At 39.4% G+C, this 19,264-nt stretch overlaps 1 protein-coding gene across 2 annotated transcripts in view; it reads right to left on the reverse strand.

Moving 5' to 3' along the window:
- Nucleotides 1-10,566, reverse strand: part of LOC120018455 (AP-2 complex subunit mu-like) — a 42,580-nt gene extending 32,014 nt beyond the window's left edge. Inside the window, exons 1-2 of one of the 2 annotated variants that reach the window (XM_038961667.1) lie at nucleotides 10,434-10,566; nucleotides 387-499 (exon numbers count right to left, since the gene is read on the reverse strand). In XM_038961667.1, coding sequence (XP_038817595.1) covers nucleotides 387-460 — 74 coding nt within the window. In that variant the 5' untranslated portion in view covers nucleotides 461-499; nucleotides 10,434-10,566. Of the gene's footprint in view, nucleotides 1-386; nucleotides 500-10,329 lie in introns of both variants that reach the window. The other variant, XM_038961669.1, reaches the window with a different exon arrangement.
- Nucleotides 10,567-19,264: the final 8,698 nt, after the last annotated feature.

Here is a 19,264-nt window from a genome sequence, read left to right on the forward strand (position 1 = left end):
AGATGTAAGCTAACAAGGAAAGTAAGCCCACAATTAATGCAGAAAGCTACTGTTATAATCTGTATGGACATTGTTTTGCGAACAGTAATTAACAGTCTCAACATTTCTACATGTTTTGCATTATTCAAGTGTTTGTGCAACATTAGTGGGGAGCTAACAATGCCGCCCAGACAACCTCGCAATGAATGACTAAGTGGAGCATGCACTTTGCTCTTCACGCTATAAAGGGGATGCGCTGATCGACAGAATTGATCCTCTCAATCACGTGAGACATTTGACAGAAGTACAGAACGTAACAAAAATGTTAGTACCGAACCGTTTCATTTTTTTAATGGAAAAATGACTGAAGTTTCGGTATACCATGCAACACTACTCTGTGGACTCACCCTATGTCATCACGGTAGACGCGGGAGATCAGCACCTCCCCCTTGTGGTTGTAGATGAACAATCCTCCAATCATGATGGCAGCCTCTCAGTCATAACAGGCCACGAGGAGTGACTGCATGGGGGAGAGAGAGAGTAGGGAAGTGATCAGCAGTCTGCACAACAATAAAAAATCAGAGGGGGAAAAAGTCTTCTTGGGTCAGGAGGAATTCAGAAAGAAATCATATATCTGCCTGAAGAGGCAGAGAGAGACTACTACATCCATCTCTAGATACTACTAGGCAGGAAAGGAGTAGTTTAACAAAAGTACATGATCCACAACAAGAAAAGCCCTGGATTAACTAATCCTCTTCCTTCCCACTCCTCAGGAAGACAAATTAAATAGGCCTAGACCAGATTACTGCTCCTATAGCTAACACAAAGAAAACAGGAGGGGAATCAAGGTGTTCATTAGGCCCCAAAATGAAGAAAGCAGGATGGGTCCTACCTAAACCCCCAATAAGAAAATACGCGCTCTAATGAACACGACTCTAGAGGAGCGATGTCATCTAGGCTAATTTGTTAATGGATGAAAAACATGTCTACCCTTTCATTCGACTTTCAGGTGCCATAGGAAGCACATTTCCAATTCATGCCATGATTGAACTGAATTCGGCTCAGATTGAAGGACCCACCCCACCCCCTTCACCTCTCTACCTCTCAGTCTATTCAGAAGGACACATCCAAAAGCTTACAGAGAACTCATTTGACCCTTATATCTATTCAAACATCATGAAGCCAGACGGATAGAGTTGACATATGCAAGTCAGCGCAATAGCCTAGTGTGTGTGAATGTGTGTGTGTTCCACAAGATCTGACCTTATGTCTCTCTCACTCCAAGGTCAGTGTGACCGGTTCAATGTCTGCCGATTAAGTACCGCTACGTGTGGTCGTAGGCTATGACAAAGTTCTAGCAGTGTCAGATCCCGGTGACTAACCAATAGGAACATGGCCGGCACAGAGTATGCACACAATAATATGTTTATTGTGAATAGTCAGATGAATATAAAGGTTTGATTTAAACGCTTAGCCTACATGCTGTGCAAGAAGAACGATGTCCCTAATAATGTTGTTTACACGACACACCTGAAATTGACATTGACATTCTACCATGTTATTTGGGGGAAGCCTATCTGATTCTGAGTTCAGGCATAACGTTTGTTTATATGTGAAAACTATTTCTAAGATGCATACTTGGTAACATCGCGTGTGATGTGATAATCATAAAAGCCTGAATCTGACATACAGTCTGCAAAGACCTTAAGATGACAACCAGGGTGGGCCGTCCGCTTCTGCTCCCTAAAGAAGGGCAACAATAATAGTGAAACAGTTGGCACGTGGAAAGCCAGACAAGCACAGTCAAACAGATAAGTTTGCGTAAAGAGCTGGTACACACAGTTGAAATCGGAAGTTTACATACACTTAGTTTGGAGTCATTAAAACTCGTTTTTCAACCACTCCACAAATGTCTTGTAAACAAACTATAGTTTTGGCAAGTTGGTTAGGACATCTACTTTGTGCTTGACACAAGTAATTTTTCCAACAATTGTTTACAGACAGATTATTTCACTTATAATTCACTGTATCACAATTCCAGTGGGTCAGAAGTTTACATACACTAAGTTGACTGTGCCTTTAAAGAGCTTGTAAAATTCCAGAAAATTTAAGTTAGGCTAAATGACATAATTTGAGTTAATTGGTGGTCTACCTGTGGATGTATTTCAAGGCCTACCTTCAAACTCAGTGCCTCTTTGCTTGACACCATGGGAAAATCAAAAGAAATCAGCCAAGACTTCAGAAAAATATTTGCACATCTCCACAAGTCTGGTTCATCCTTGGGAGCAATTTCCAAACGCCTGAAGGAACTACGTTCATCTGTACAAACAATAGTACGCAGTAAGAACACCATGGGACCACGCAGCCATCATACCGCTCAGGAAGGAGACGCGTTCTGTCTCCTGGAGATGAACGTATTTTGGTGCGAAAAGTGCAAATCAATCCCAGAACAACAGCAAAGGACCTTGTGAAGATGCTGGAGGAAACAGATACAAAAGTATCTATATCCCCAGTAAAACGAGTCCTATATCGACATAACCTGAAAGGCCACTCATTATTGAAAAAGCCACTGCTCCAAAACCGCCATAAAAAAGCCAGACTACGGTTTGCAACTGCACATGGGGACAAAGATCGTACTTTTTGGAGATATGTCCTCTGGTCTGAGGAAACAAAAATAAAACTGTTTGGCCTTAATGACCATCGTTATGTTTGGAGGAAAAAGGGGGAGGCTTGCAAGCCGAGGAACACCATCCCAACCGTGAAGCACGGGTGTGGCAGCATCATGTTGTAGGGGTGCTTTGCCGCAGGAGGGACTGGTGCACTTCACAAAATAGATGGCATCATGAGGTAGGAAAAGTATGTGTATATATTGAAGCAACATCTCAAGACATCAGTCAGGAAGTTGAAGCTTGTCGTAAATGGGTCTTCCAAATGGACAATAACCCCAAGCATACTTCCAAAGTTGTGGCAAAATGGCTTAAGGACAACAAAGTCAAGGTATTGGAGTGGCCATCACAAATCCCTGACCTCAATCCTATAGATTGTGGGCAGAACTGATAAAGTGTGTGCGAGCAAGTAGGCCTACAAACCTGACTCAGTTACACCAGCTCTGTCAGGAGGAATGGGCCAAAATTCCCCCCAACTTATTGTGTGAAGCTTGTGGAAGGCTACCCGAAACGTTTGACCCAAGTTAAACAATTTAAAGGCAATGCTACCAAATACTAATTGAGTGTATGTAAACTTCTGACCCACTGGGAATGTGATGAAATAAATAAACGCTGAAATAAATCATTCTCTCTACAATTATTCTGACATTTCACATTCTTAAAATAAAGTGGTGATCCTAACTGACCTAAGACAGGGCATTTTTATTAGGATTAAATGTCAGGAATTGTCAAAAACTGAGTTTAAATGTATTTGGCTAAGGTGTATGTAAACTTCCAACATCAACTGTATGTATGTGTGTGACTGGTATGACATTATGTACAGTATGTCACGCTGCTTGCTTAGAGTATCACTTACGCTCAATTCGGCTCGAACACAGGACGTCTGCCTCGCAAACACACATGACTGCCCACCTGAAGCTTCTAACCCAGCTGTGCCACCGAAAAACTAGCTATTCATCAGCACAAGTGGGGACACTTTAGGCTGAGTTTCACCGATCCCTCACATAAAGTGAGTTAACTAAGATATTGTAAATAAGGAAACACCAACAAGTTTAATGTATACTGATCGAAAACATGAACGACTTTACGGAGTTACAGTTTATAAGGAAATCAGTCAATTTAAATAAATGTATATATTCCTCAAGGTAGCAGTATTTCAGGGAACACATTTAGTTGGGGGCGAATTTAATTTTTGTCTGGATACAATTCTGGATAGATCCTCAACTAAAACAACCTCAATGACTAAATCAGCCAAATGCAGTCTATCATTTATGAAAGACTTACATTTGAAAGACATATGGAGACAGCTCCACCCATAAAATAGGGATTACTTATTCTACTCCTGCCCGCATAACTCTCTTACCCAGATTGATTATTTTCTCCTATCAGCACAGGTAACCCATAGAGTTCTAGAAACTGAGTATTTATCCAGAACTATCTCAGATAATTCTCCCCTCACACTTTCTGTTTGGATGCCAGATGGAGTTCAAGGGACTTATAGATGGTGCCTAAATCCAACTCTTTTGAAACAGACAGAATTTTGTCAATTTATCAGATACCAAATTAAGTTTCTGTGAAACAAACTGTCCGTCCTCTCCCGATAGTTTTGTACTCTGGGATACATTAAAGGCCTTTCTTAGGGGTCAAATCATTTCTTATACCAAAGGTCTTAAAAATGCACTACTGAGTTGAATGAATTAGAGAATTAAATCCTATTATTACAAAAAGAACACCAACAATCTGGCTCTAAAGAAACATACCGCTCGTTGGTGAATAAAAAACTAAAATATAATACCCTAACTACTTACAAAACTGAAAAGACTATTCTTAGAACTAGGCAAAGATAGTATGAATTGGGGAACTTGACACACAAAGTCTTGGCCTTTGCAGATAAAAGCTGAGGAGAATTCGAGAACCATCAACTCTATTGAAACACAGAACGGTCAAGTGTCTCACAACCCGGAAGAGATTAATGATTCATTTAAACAATACTATTCTAAGTTATACACTTCTGGTGGAACAGAACCAGCAATGATAGACACATTTCTGACAACTATTGAACTACCACTCCTCACACAGGAAGACCAAAAAGAACTAGATCGCCCCTTTACAAAAACAGAAATCGAAAAGGCAATTTCCTCTCTACAATCCAGCAAATCACCAGGAGACGATGGCTTTCCCCCAGAGTTTTATAAGGAGTTTAAGGATTTGCTTATTCCTCTCTTGATGGATGTTCTAAATTTAGCTGCTGAGACGCAGAGTCTACCGGACTCCTTTTCCACGGCTATTATAACAGTTACAATGTTCTTCCTATAGGCCGATCTCGCTCCTCAATGCCGACAATAAATTGATTTCTAAGGTGATGGCTAATAGATTAGGACAATATTTTCCAAACCTGATTAACACCGATCGAACAGGCTTTATACAGAAAATATCCTCCACCAATAATTTGCGCAGGTTATTCAACGTAATTCACATGGCCAGTGTGAGGAGAGATCCTAGTATAGCAGTATCTCTAGATGCTGAAAAGGCCTTTGATAGGCTGGAGTGGCCATACCTATTCAACTTTAACCTTGGTCCTTCATTTGTCAACTGGGTTAAAACGTTATACTATAAACCGCAAGCCAAGATCACAACTAATGGCATGATGTCAGCCACATTCCCACTCTTTAGAGGTAGTAGACAGGGCTGTTCACTTTCCCCACTCCTTTTTGTGCTAGCCACAGAACCCCTGGCGGAGGCCATAAGAACAAATCCTGGCATAAAGGGTTTTCTGGTGGGCCAAATAACGCATAAGATCTCATTGTTCGCAGACAACATTATTTTGTTCCTCTCTGACCCGACCGGATCTCTCTCAAAACTACAGACGCGTTTGGGTACATACAGCTCTATATCAGGTTACAAAGTCAACATGGACAAAAGTGTAATACTTCCACTGACTCGCTTTGACTATAGCATCTGTGAACGAACGGGTCCGTTCAGATGGTCGCCACAGGGGTTCAAATATCTAGGAATCACAGTTGATAATGACTTAACTACTCTGTCTTGGTTCAGAAAGTGGTGAATGACTTGAATAGATGGATAGATCTGCCTCTCACATTATTTGGGAGAATTAGCTGTATTAAGATGAACGTTCTGCCTAAGATGATGTACCTATTTTTATCTTTACGAATAACCCTAACCGAGAGTTTCTTTAAGTCCTTTAACAAGACCATAAGACAATTTGTACGGAACCGTAAAACGCCAAGGGTGAGCCTGGACAAATTAACGTGGGATTATAGTCTAGGAGGTCTCTGCCTACCAAATTTCAAGATGTATTACTGGGCAGCGCAAATAATATTAATTTCATTCGTATTTGAAACTCAACCAGCCCCTTCTTGGACTCAGATGGAAATCTTTGCTCTTAATGAAGAGGTTGGGAGTAATATTATCTACATGTGGAACCCCAAGACTATATCAACAAAAACAAGCAATACCTGTACCATCCATTTAGTAAGATCTTGGTATGAAATTCGTAAGTTATTTGGTCTGAAACAAAACTTGTCACCCAAAACACCCCTGTGGCAAAACAGACTCCTGCCAATGATCTTGGATAGGAACATTTTTCAACAGTGGCATGAGAAGGGAATAACACATTTAGAACATTGTTATATAGATGGGGTACTTATGTCATTTGAGCAACTAAAAGAAAAATACCAGTTATCCAATTATCATTTATTTTGGTATTTACAGTTAAACCTTTCTCAGATGCACTTTTGGAGATATGACTTTACCAAACCTATCAAGTATTGAACAACTACTCCATGATAACAATGACACATATAGATTTATATCCAGTGTACTCATTGCTAATGCAACAATGCCCAAAACCAGATGTAAATAAGTCGAGAGGACGATGGGAGTCCGATTTGAATACTACAATTGATGAGGGTCTATGGTCGGACCTATGCCAAGATAGCGTGTCAGCGACCATCAACTCTAGATTAGAGGTCGACCATGGCCGGGTCGATTAATTAGGGCTGATTTTCACGTTTTCATAACAATCGGTAATCGGCATTTTTGGATGCCGATTATGGCCGATTACGTTGCAATCCACGAGGAGACTGCGTGGCAGGCTGACCACCTGTTACACGAGTGCAGCAAGGAGCCAAGGTAAGTTGCTAGCTAGCATTAAACGTATCATATAAAAAACAATCAATCTTAATATCTTCAACCATGTGTAGGGATTATGTTACTAGTTTAACTAGCTTGTCCTGCGTTTCATATAATCAATGGGGTGCCTGTTAATTTATCATCGAATCACAGCCTACTTCACCAAACGGGTGATGATTTAACAAAAGCGCATTCGTGTCAGGGTCTAAGCAGCAGTTTGGGCCGCCTGGCTCGTTGCAAACTGTGTGAAGACCATTTGTTGCTAACAAAGACAGTAATTAATTTGCCAGAATTTTACATAATTATGACATAACATTGAAGGTTGTGCAATGTTACAGCAATAGTTGCCACCCGTTCGATAAAATACGGAACGGTTCCGTATTTCACTGAAAGAATAAACGTTTTGTTTTCGAAATGATAGTTTCCGGATATGACCATATTAATGACCTAAGGCTCGTATTTCTGTGTGTTTATTATATTATAATTAAGTCTATGATTTGATATTTGATAGAACAGTCTGACTGAGCGGTGGTAGGCAGCAGGCTCGTAAGCATTCATTCAAACAGCACTTTCCTGCGTTTGCCAGCAGCTCTTCGCAATGCTTGAAGCACAGCGCTGTTTATGACTCCAAGCCTATCAACTCCCGAGATTAGGCTGGCAATACTATAGTGCCTATAAGAACATAGTCAAAGGTGTATATGAAATACAAATGGTATAGAGAGAAATAGTCCTATAATTCCTATAATAACTACAACCTAAACTTCTTAACTGGGAATATTGAAGACTCATGTTAAAAGGAACCACCAGCTTTCATATGTTCTCATGTTCTGAGCAAGGAACTTAAACGTTAGTTTTTTTACATGGCATATATTTCACTTTTACTTTCTTCTCCAACACTGTGTTTTTGCATTATTTTAACCAAATTGAACATGTTTCATTATTTATTTGAGACTAAATTGATTTTATTTATGGATAAAATTAAGTTAAAATAAAAGAATTCATTCAGTATTGTTGTAATTGTCATTATTACAAATATATATATAAAAATCGGGCCGATTAATCGGTATTGGCTTTTTTTGTTCTCCAATAATCGGTATCGGTGTTGAAAAATCATAATCGGTCGACCTCTACTCTAGATATATACTTATACATTACAACTTCCTCCACCAACTCTATCTGACAGCTCAGAGGTTCGATAGATATAACCCAGAAATATCAGAAATGTGTTTTAGATGTGGAACAACAGAAGGCACATTTTTGCATTCTACTTGGCAGTGTACTAAATTACAAGCCTTCTGGCATGATGTTTGTGACATCATGCCAGAAGGGACCAGAAGGGACCTCCCTTCTCCCTTTATTATGGAGGTCCCTTGCCACTTGACCCTGAAATATGCCTTCTGGGTAACTTCACAAATGTGAATTTGAAGAATAACTTCAAAATCAAATTTACAGAAAATCGCCCTTGCCACTGCAAGAAAATGCGTTGCATTGACATGGAAATCGGATTCCCCTCTCCCAATTACAAGATGGCTCTCTGAAATAAATAAGTGTGTTCCTATGGAGATTACCTATGCTTTAAGAAATAAATTCAACCACTTTGTGAAAATATGGCAACCATTCCTGGACTCTATGAAAACACTTCCATTGAGGTTGGTGGAGGTGAGCTTGTAGATCGATGTAGCTATTGTCTCTCTGTAATGTACTGTTTGTATTGCTTTGTGTATATGTTGGTATCTCTTGTCATTTGTCTTATTTAGTCATTTGTATTATTACTATTCTAATTTAACTCATTTATTGTTTGTATTTTGTAATTTTTCATTGTTTTAAGTTATTTTATTTTGGGGGGTGGGGAGGTGTGATTTACTTTTTGTCATAGTATTTACTCTTGCTGTGTTGTATTGTTCTGTTGTTGAATAATTGAAAAAAAAATATATAAAAAAATAAATGTAAAGCAAGGAATGAATTTGTAAATGCTAATTCATAGTCGTAACATAGGGTTTACGTTTACGTACGTTTACAGATCTAATTTATCATTTACGTTTCAAGTTTCGAGCATGGCTTTTCTTACGATCCTAACAATTTACGTATGGATTTTCTTACGATCCTAATGATATGTACGTTCAACCTTTTGGCAGCTATCTCGCTCCATAGTCGCACTGCATGAGGCAAAGCTTTTGGTCCACGCCCCTACCCTTTTTAAGGTATCTGTGACCAACAGATGCAAATCTGTATTCCCAAATCAAATCAAATTGTATTTGTCACATGCGCCGAATACAACCTTACAGTGAAATGCTTACTTACAAGCCCTTAACCAACAATGCAGTTTTAAAAAAAATGAAATAAAAGTATAGCTACAGTAAAATAACAATAGCAAGGCTATATACAGGGGGTCCCGGTACAGAGTCAATGGTCAAGGTAATTGAGGTAATATGTACATGTAGGTAGAGTTATTAAAGTGACTATGCATACATAATAACAGAGAGTAGCAGCGTAAAGGGGGGGGGGGGGGGGGGGGGTGTAGAAACTGCAAATAATCTGGGTAGCCATTTGATTAGATGTTCAGGAGTCTTATGGTTTGGGGGTAGAAGCTGTTTAGAAGCCTCTTGGACCTAGACTTGGAGCTCCGGTACCAGTCATGTGAAATCTATACATTAGGGCCTTATGAATTCATTTTAATTGACTGATTTCCTTCTATGAACTGTAACAGGGAAATCTTTGAAATGGTTGCGTTTATATATTTTTTCAGTATAATTAGCACATTTTCTTCCCTTTTAACTGCATTGTTGGCAAAGGCCTCGTAAGTAAACTGTTGTATTCGGCGCATGTGACAAATACAATTTTATTTGAGGATCCATCCATTCAAAGACTGGAGAACCAGCGGGATCAACACTGAGATCCTATTGAATTACTAATTCCATACATCAACATGTCTTCAGCGTTCTAGAATAGTCTAGCAGCTAATATTAGCCAGTTAACCTTCATAACAACTCTGAACGCATTTGGTAGTGTGTCTATTTTGACAACTTGAGATTGCAATGGCCTGTGAACAGCATCAGTAGCAAGGGGGCAGATACATGAAATACGAGTTATAATGTCGTAATTACATCGATTTGCATGGGGATGCAGCAAACCAAGGTACCTAGCTCGCTAATGTCAGCTAACGTAAGAGGTTTTGAAATTAGCTATTTAGCTAACCTCTACTAGTACTACTGTACTGCTAGATGTCTGCCTGGCCGGAAAACTAGCTACTGTAGCTAGCTAACGTCATCTATCACCGATAACGAACTAGCTATACATTTTGTAGCCATCGCCGTTAGGGTATTCTGTTCTATTGTGTATTCCCATAACTATACCGTTTTTTCAACATCACACAACACAGTTCTTGGTTCCAAATTGTCTTTTAAAATCAACTTGCTAGTGTAACAGCACCGGTTACACTAGCATGCGAAATGTGGCTGATTAGCTAGCAAGCTACCATTGTCACGATTTTTACTGCATTGCTCCTGTTCTCACCCGTCTCCCTCGCACTCACCTGAAGCTGTACAGGCCAATTTACCCGAAAAGCCGCAACTACGTGTCCTAAAAGCACTAATTTTGAAACAGGATGGTTAAGATCAAGGTTTTTATTTCACTCACTTTCTTACTCCAATTCAAGATGTCGACCGCTCCTAGCTCCAAAGAGACTCACTGTCAATTGACAATGAAGCAGGTTATAGGGCAGTGAAAGCACCCACAACTACTAGCCCTGCTGGATTTATATATTTCAACGGTCGTATTGCTTTATCAAGACTAGCATGTACTGTAATGGCATTGGATGTTCCCCAAGCAACAATAAAAGTAGTAGACATTACACTTTTAGATTTATTTTGGAGGAATAAACCACACTATTTAAAAAGGGTATTATGTACAATTTTTAATCCGGCCCAATTTGCAAAACTGTTTGAAAAGATGTATGAGGTATTTTTATGTTCTTTTTAACCTATTTTTACTGACCGGAATATTACGTTTTTTCCTGAACACCATACCACCAGTTGGTCATAATTGTGACCTCTATCTGACCAGATGGTCATAATTCTGACCACTATATTATGTGCTATATTAGGAAGCCTACTGGTCATAGTTAAAGATGCAATGTGCAGAAATTGCTCCGCCATTTCCTGGTTGTTCAAATTCTAATAGTTAGCCTAATTTCAGTTTATATGACAAAACAATCAGTCATTGTGTAGAGAATCTTTGTACCATTTAAACCGCTGTGAAATTTTCCATAACCAAAAATATTGTATTTTCAGCTTTTTGAAACTGGTGTGCAAAACCGAAAGTAAAAGACACAAAACTGAAATTTAAGAACGGGGAGCATAGAAAAAGCGCACATAGAACATATCTACAGCTTCTTAGATTTGCTTTCAACTTGCTTATATACATCCTTCGCGTCCATCTCCACCATGCCAGTCAGGGGAATATTTTAGGACTTTCCAGAAGGCCTGCAACACATTAATCTCCTGAATTTTCGGACTTTTCATGACAGTAACTGTAAGCATAAAAAGATAACAAATTAAATTAAGGATTGGTATAATGTGGGCATGCAGGACACGACAGAACAGTAACGCACAGTAAAATATCTTCAACAGTCAGAATCTACTAAAAGTGGTAGCAAAGACATGTTTGCTTCTCTGTCCCTTCATATTGAAGTGGGACATTAATTCATTGGTAATCAATCTGAAAGAAAGAGGATATCAAAATTAGACAGTATTTGGTTAATGACCATTTTTAAATGGGGAAGTTTTGCTTTATCCTAATACATGTTGTAATATTCAAACAACTTTTTATAAACACACCGCTCCATAATCCTGAGGACGTTGTTCCGGACAGAGGTTCCCCCAGTTGAGGACAGCTTGGCAGTCTTAAATGCAAAAGTTAAAGTACACTATATATACAAAAGTATGTGGACACACCTTCAAATTTGTGGATTTGGCTATTTCAGGCACACCCGTTGCTGACAGTTGTATAAAATCGAGCAGACAGCCATTCAATCTCCATGGACAAACATTGTCTGTAGAATGGCCTTACTGAAGAGCTCAGTGATTTTCAACGTGGCACCATCATAGGATGCCACCTTTCCAAGAAGTCAGTCCGTCAAATTTCTGCCTTGCTAAAGCTGCCCCGGTCAACTACAAGTGCTGTTATTGCAAAGTGGAAATATTTAAGAGCAACAACGGCTCAACCGCGAAGTGGTAGACCACACAAGCTTACAGAACGGGACCATCGAGTGCTGAAGCGCGTAGCACATAAAAATCGTCTGTCTTCAGTTGCAACACTCACTACCAAGTTCCTGAAATGGGTTTCCATCACCGAGCAGCCGCACGGCTGGAGTGGTGTAAAGCTCGATGCCATTGAACTCTGGAGGAGTGGAAACATTCTCTGGAGTGATGAATCACGCTTCACCATCTGGCAGTCTGACGGACAAATTTGGGTTTGGTGGATGCCAGGAGAACGTTACCTGCCCGAATGCATAGTGCCAAATGTAAAGTTGGTGGAGGAGGAGTAATTGTCTGAGGCTGTTTTTCATTGTTCAGGCTAGGCCCCTTAGTTCCAGTGAAGGGAAATCTTAACGCTTCAGCATACAATGACATTCTAGAGGATTCTGTGCTTCCAACCTTGTGTCAACAGTTTGGGGAAGGCCCACGTGCACAAAGCGAGGTCCATACAGAAATGGTTTGTCAAGATCGGTGTGGAAGAACTTAACTGGCCTGCACAGAGCCCTGACCTCAACCCCATGGAACACCTTTGGGATGAATTGGAACACCGACTGCAAGCCAGGCCTAATCGCCCAACCTCACTAATTTTCTTGTGGCTGAATGGAAGCAAGTCCCCGCAGCAGTGTTACAACATCTAGTGGAAAGCCTTCCCAGAAGAGTGCCCATTTTAATGCCCATGATTTTGGAATGAGATGTTCAACGAGAAAGTGTACACATACTTCTGGTCATGTAGTGTATATGTGAAGAGGCAATAAAGAAACAAAATATTATCTTGTTCAAAAGCAACAACCAATGGGTGTAATTGGAAAATCTCTTCTTCTTCTCTGCAACTGAGCATGAGGGAGAAAACTTTACATGAATCACCAAGTGAGGTGTCTGTTGAACCAGAACACAAGGGTTTTGCACCTGGGAAAAAAGGCGAGTTAAAATAGGATTTTATTTGCTTTACAAACATATTATTAGAAACGGTGCTATTTCAATTGGATCTACTTACACTACACTCTTACAAAAAGGGATCCGAAAGGGTTCTTCGGCTGTCCCCATAGGGGAACCCTTTTTGGTTTCAGATAGAACAATTTTTGTTTCCAGGTAGAATCCTTTTGGGATCCATGTAGAACCCTCTGTGGAAATGGTTCTACATGGAACCCATCAATGCTGTGATGCAAAAATACTAGCAAAATGCATAGTACTCAGAATTAAAAGGGTTTTACTAGGTATTGTTCATCCTGATCAGACAGGTTTTTTACATGGACAATACATTGGAGATAATATACGACAACTACTAGAAATAATAGAACATCATGAAACATCTAAGAAGCCAGGCCTGGTATTTATAGCGGATTTTGAAAAGGCATTTGATAAAACCTGGATTTTATTTATAAATGCCTGGATTTTTTCATTTTCGGTAATTCTCTTATAAAATGGGTAAAAAATAATGTATAGCAACCCCAGGTGTAAAATAGTAAATAACGGCTACTTCTCAGAGAGTTTTGAATTGTCAAGAGGAGTTGAACAAGGGTGTCCGCTGTCACCATATACTGTAGGCCTACACATAATGTCAGAACCCGCAGCTAGAACGTGACTACGTTTTTGCTTGCAGTAGGTCTTTTTAAAAAGAGAAGCTGTGCAAGGTTATTAAACAGAGGTGCCTAGTTATTCTTCTTTTGTTGATATCCGGTAACGTGCAACCTAACCCTGGCCCTGATATGCAATGTCTCCAAACCCCCTCTGATGATTTTAAATCTAGATCTGGTTTTGGTATTTTTTATTTAAATGTTGTCAAAAATTGTTGGGGTTAGGATTTGGGCTAAATCAACTGAAGGTGATGTATTTGTGTTTTCTGAAACCTGGCTCAGCAAGTCTGTTCTTGATAAGGATATTTGTATAAATGGTTACAATGTGTATCTCACTGATCGAGTTAAGAAAGGGGGAGTGTGGCTATAAATGTAAAGACTAAATTCCTTTTAAATGTGTCAAAGTCTGAAACTATTTGTAAACAGTTGGAATTTCTTGCTTTGAATATTGAGGTTTCAAAGGGCCTCTCTATAACTGTGATTGGCTGTTATAGACCCCCTCTGCTCTCGTTGATGCATTTTCTTCTCTGATGCACCTTATGTCTAAACTTCTTTACAGTGAAATTATCTTGATTGGTGATCTCAACTGGTGTTGGTTAAAGCCAGTGTCTGATTTTAAAATGTTTGGTAACTATGAATCTTACACAGTTGATTAACTCACCCACCCGCCCAAATCTCAAATGTCCAGAGAAATCTACCCTGATTGATTTGATATTGACAATGTTTCACTTAAATATTCTGCAGTTGGTGTTTTTAAAAGTGATTTAAGTGACCATTGTGCTGTTGTTGCTGTTAGAAATACTAAGGTTCCTAAGACAAACCCACGCTTTATTCGTAAGAGAAATTGTACGAGTTTTAATGAGCAGGCTTTCTTTCATGATTTGTTTTATTTTGACTGGAGCAAGATTGAGCTTATTCCTGATGTGGAAACTGCCTGGAAATTCGTTCATGATGTTTTTTTCCAAATAGTAAACAAACATGCCCCAAACTGAAATATTGAATTGTTTCAAGTCCATATAATGGCAAGAACAGCTCAAATAAGCAAAGAGAAATGACAGTCCATTATTACTTTCAGACATGAAAGTCAGTCAATATGGAAAATTTCAAGAACTTTCAAAGTTTCTTCAAGTGCAGTCTCAAAAACCATGAAGTGCTATGACAAAACTGGCTCTCATGAGAACCGCCACAGGAAATATAGTCCCAGAGTTACCTCTGCTGCAGAGGATAAGTTCATTAGAGTTACCAGCCTTAGAAATTGCAGCCCAAATAAATGCTTCACAGAGTTCAAGTAACAGACACATCTCAACATCAACTATTCAGAGGAGACTGTGTGAATCAGGCCTTCATGGTCAAATTGCTGCAAAGAAACCACTACTCAAGGACACCAATAATAAGAAGAGACTTGCTTGGGCCAAGAAACATGAGAAATGGACATTAGACTGGTGGAAATTTGTCCTTTGGTCTGGAGTCCAAATCGGAGATTTTTGGTTCCAACTGCCGTGTCTTTGTGAGACGCGGTGTGGGTGAACGGATGATCTCCATGTGTATTTCCCACTGTAAAGCATGGGGGAGGAGGTGTTATGGTGTGGGGGTGCTTTGCTGGTGACACTGTCTGTGATTTATTTAGAGTTCAAGGCACACTTAACCAGCATGGCTCCTGTATCACAGCATTCTGCAGAGATACGCCATCCCATCTGGTTTGGGCTTAGTGGGACTATCATTTCTTTTTCAACAGGACAATAACCCAACACACCTCCAGGCTGTGTAAGGGCTATTTTAAGAAGGAGAGTGATGGAGTGCTGCATCAGATGACCTGGTCTCCACAATTCCCTGACCTCAACCAAATTGAGATGATTTGGGATGAGTCGGACAGCAGAGTGAAGGAAAAGCAGCCAGCAAGTGCTCAGCATTTGTGGGACCTCCTTCAAGACTGTTGGAAAAGCATTCCAGGTGAAGCTGGTTGAGAGAATGCCAAGCGTGTGAAAAGCTGTCATCAATGCAAAGGGTGGCTATTTGAAGAATCTCAAATATAAAATATAATTTTGATTTGTTTAACACTTTTTTGGTTACTACATGTTTCCATATGTGTTATTTCATAGTTTGATGTCTTCGCTATTATTCTACAATGTAGAAAGTAGTAAAAATAAAGAAAAACGCTTGAATGAGTAGGTGTTCTAAAACTTTTGACCAGTAGTATACGCAGCGTGTGAGTTTCAAGTTTGGGGAAGATCATTTTCACCATAAAAATGCACCTTTATAATTAAAGCTTTACATGCATAATTGCATTTGTGGTCACTTATGAGAATACTATTTTCCCACTAATGGAACATTCGCGCTTATAGCATACTGCTGTGTGCACATTGCTGAGGTTATGTGAAGAAATAGCCTAATAGTTTATCAACATTTTTAAGCTAAATGTTCTGATCTGTTGCCCCAGCCTCATTGTGTAAAATTGTTTGGGGGATGCTACTGGTTGTTTTAATTTGGGATCTTTCGCCTCCCACAACTATGTTTGGAATTTTCATTTCTCGCACAGAATAGAAAAGGTAATCTTTTGCACTATGGGGGATAGTAGATTGACCTAGGCTAGTGCTTTTGCTGTTTGTTAGGCCTACTTATCTTGTTGGCTGACGAAAAGTAAATGTGGGCAGTTCTTATATCTTCAATATGCGCCTCTGGTAAGAACACGCGCAGTTGCGTCCCCGATGTGTTCGTCTTCACTTGTAGCCTGTGAGAAAGACCCGATCACGTGACAGAGAGCCATGTGAGTGGGAGGTGCTTCGGGCACGCAGCCGGGAGATGGGAATTATAATTATTATATTCAGCCCAAGGGCACAACGGTCACTGGCCGCAAAAGCATGGATTTTTTTAGGGGGCATTACGGCCACACAATAGGGATGCCAGCCGGGAAATTCGAGTCATTATCAAGTGCTTGTCAAATTGTGAATGAGAGACTGATGAAGAGTGTACAGCCTGCACAAAAAACAAAGGAGAGCTCATGCCTTTCATGTGACTTTTTTCAAACCATCATTAGAGTCATATCATGCAGCCTTAGAATATATTATACATCAAAACATATAACCCAATGTTTGTATCACAACTGCAGTTATGTAAATAACTCTAAATTAAGCATATAGGAGTACCAGTTTCTTTATTAACTGCTCAACACAGAATAGCTGCATGTGCACACTCCCTCAAATCGTTTGGAGAAAATATCCTTTCTATTTTATTCAGTTTTGTTCAATTGTATTCCTCATACTATAAAATAATATAAAATAATGCCACAGAATTCTAAGCTAATCTTGACTGCTAAATGAACTAGTGTAGACCACAGCCATATGGCATAGCCAGATCAGGGACTAACATAAGGACAACTCAGAGTATGCTATTCTGTTCTTCTGAAATAGACTACATTTTCTTCATATCATGTTTCTTTAGACCTGTCTAATATAAATAATGGATTTATTGTGAAGGTGTAAGATATATTACATGGATTTATTAGATTTGTAAAAATGTAGATTTTCCAAAGGTCTGTATCAGTGGATGGTAGAATATGTGTGGAAGCCAGGAGATTCTAAATGTGTTTATGTTAATTAACGGTCAATTACCATGAGACCGGCAGTTATTTGCTTGACAATCACCAGCTGACAAAATTTTATGTCCGCTACAGCCCTAACTGTGTTTGGTTGTCAACGCAACCAAATATCAACATTTGAAGGAGATGTATCTTCTGATTGGATAGTTCCATCTGTGCCACTGACTTAGTCTGGCTTTAATTCCAGTTTGTCTATATATGTTGGATTCACGTCTCCGTATCAACTAAACACCAAACTTAAAGAATAGGACTAAATTAAATCAAACTTTATTAAAAGTACATTCAAATTTTGGGGGGTTGAGATTGAGTCGTGAATCCAACATAGCCTATCAATTTTTTATCTGTAGACAAAGTTGAATTAAAGCCAGATTAAGTCAGTGGCACAGATATCCAAGCAGTAGATACATCTCCTTTAAATATTGATATTTGGTTGTGTTGTCAACCAAACACAATTCAATATTAAGTTTATAATACAGTAAATAGTTTTATAACAAACTAATGTAACATTCAACCTTAAAATTAGTAAGGCCACATCCATGGCCACATTGAGGTTACTGTGACTATAAATGTCTTATGTAATCGTATAAAGTTTGCATGTTCAAGATAGCACATGCAAAGGTCGTCGCAGATCTTCACAATTGCTGTAATAATCTGCACAGACTCTCAAACGGCATTGATCACTTGCACCATGTACTTTGAATGGAATCTCAACTACAATGCAGGTCACTTGGTTCTGCTATTAGATGAAACACAGTGATGTCACAATCTGTTGTATAAATAAACAACATATCTGACATTGTATTCCCATTTGAACTTTTCTGTACTTTTAAATGGTTGAAAGTGCAGTGATAGACAATTGGGTGACAATTTAACAAACGTCATTGTTTTTCCATTGGAATTTGATTGTGCTTTTTAGATGGTTGAAAGCATAGTGACAACACATTGGAAATTCAACTGACTTTTGGCAGTCTTTTTGAGGGGTGAATATACAGTGTACAAAATACTAGGAACACCATCCTAATATTGAGTTGCACCCCCTTTTGCCCACAGAACAGCCTCAATTTGTCGGGGCATGGACTCTACAAGGTGTCGAAAGCATTCCACAGGGATGCTGGCCCATGTTGACTCCAATGCTTTCCACAGTTGTGTCAAGTTGGCTGGATGTCCGTTGGGTGGTGGACCATTCTTGATACACACAGGAAACTGTTGAGCATGAAAAACTCAGCAGCATTGCAGTTCTTGACACACTCAAACCGGCAGCTACTACCATACCCCGTTCAAAGGGACTTAAATCGTATCCTCAATGGCACACATACAAAATCCATGTCTCAATTGTCTCAAGGCTTAAAAATCCTTCTTTAACCTGTCTCCTCCCCTTCATCTACTCTGATTGGAAATGGATTTAAAAAGTGACATCTATAAGTGGAATTACCTGGTCAGTCTAGGCCTATTCGCATGGGACTAGTATTACTTTAGAACATCGGTTACGTAATTATTTCACCAGCATGTCAGTTTTTCCAGTGGACGATTCGGACAGGATTAGTTTTACCAAATTGACCCTGTAATTATTTTTTCCCCCCTCATTATGATGAAAGCCTCAAATGTCTAGGGATGGCCTAATATTGGCCCGAAAGGCCTTCAGTTCGGAAAAAGTCTAAATAATCATGCACATCCTTAAGAACCATGAACTGTAACCTATGCAGACATTTAATTAACTGACGTATTTGGCAATTTATCTATTCATTGGCACAATATCGTCCACTAGGAAAGTTGATATGTGAAAGTTGATACGTGGAAAAACTATCTGTAGGCTACGTGCTTTGTTTTAGGCATCAATTTGTTCCCATGTTCTTACCCAAACTGGGTGACGCACCAGGGATAATAACCTTGAAAAATAAAAAGGAGAGCTGCACACTTTAGCAGCTCGGATTCAATAATTTAATAACCAACGTTTCAACAGCCAAGCTGTCAGGGTATAAAATAAAAATTACTGACATGGCAGATTCGGACAGGACTAAAATCACAGATGGAGGGATATGTGCT

The sequence above is a fragment of the Salvelinus namaycush genome, chromosome 23 (genome assembly GCF_016432855.1).
Source record: "Salvelinus namaycush isolate Seneca chromosome 23, SaNama_1.0, whole genome shotgun sequence".
NCBI classification, from domain to species: Eukaryota; Metazoa; Chordata; class Actinopteri; order Salmoniformes; family Salmonidae; genus Salvelinus; species Salvelinus namaycush.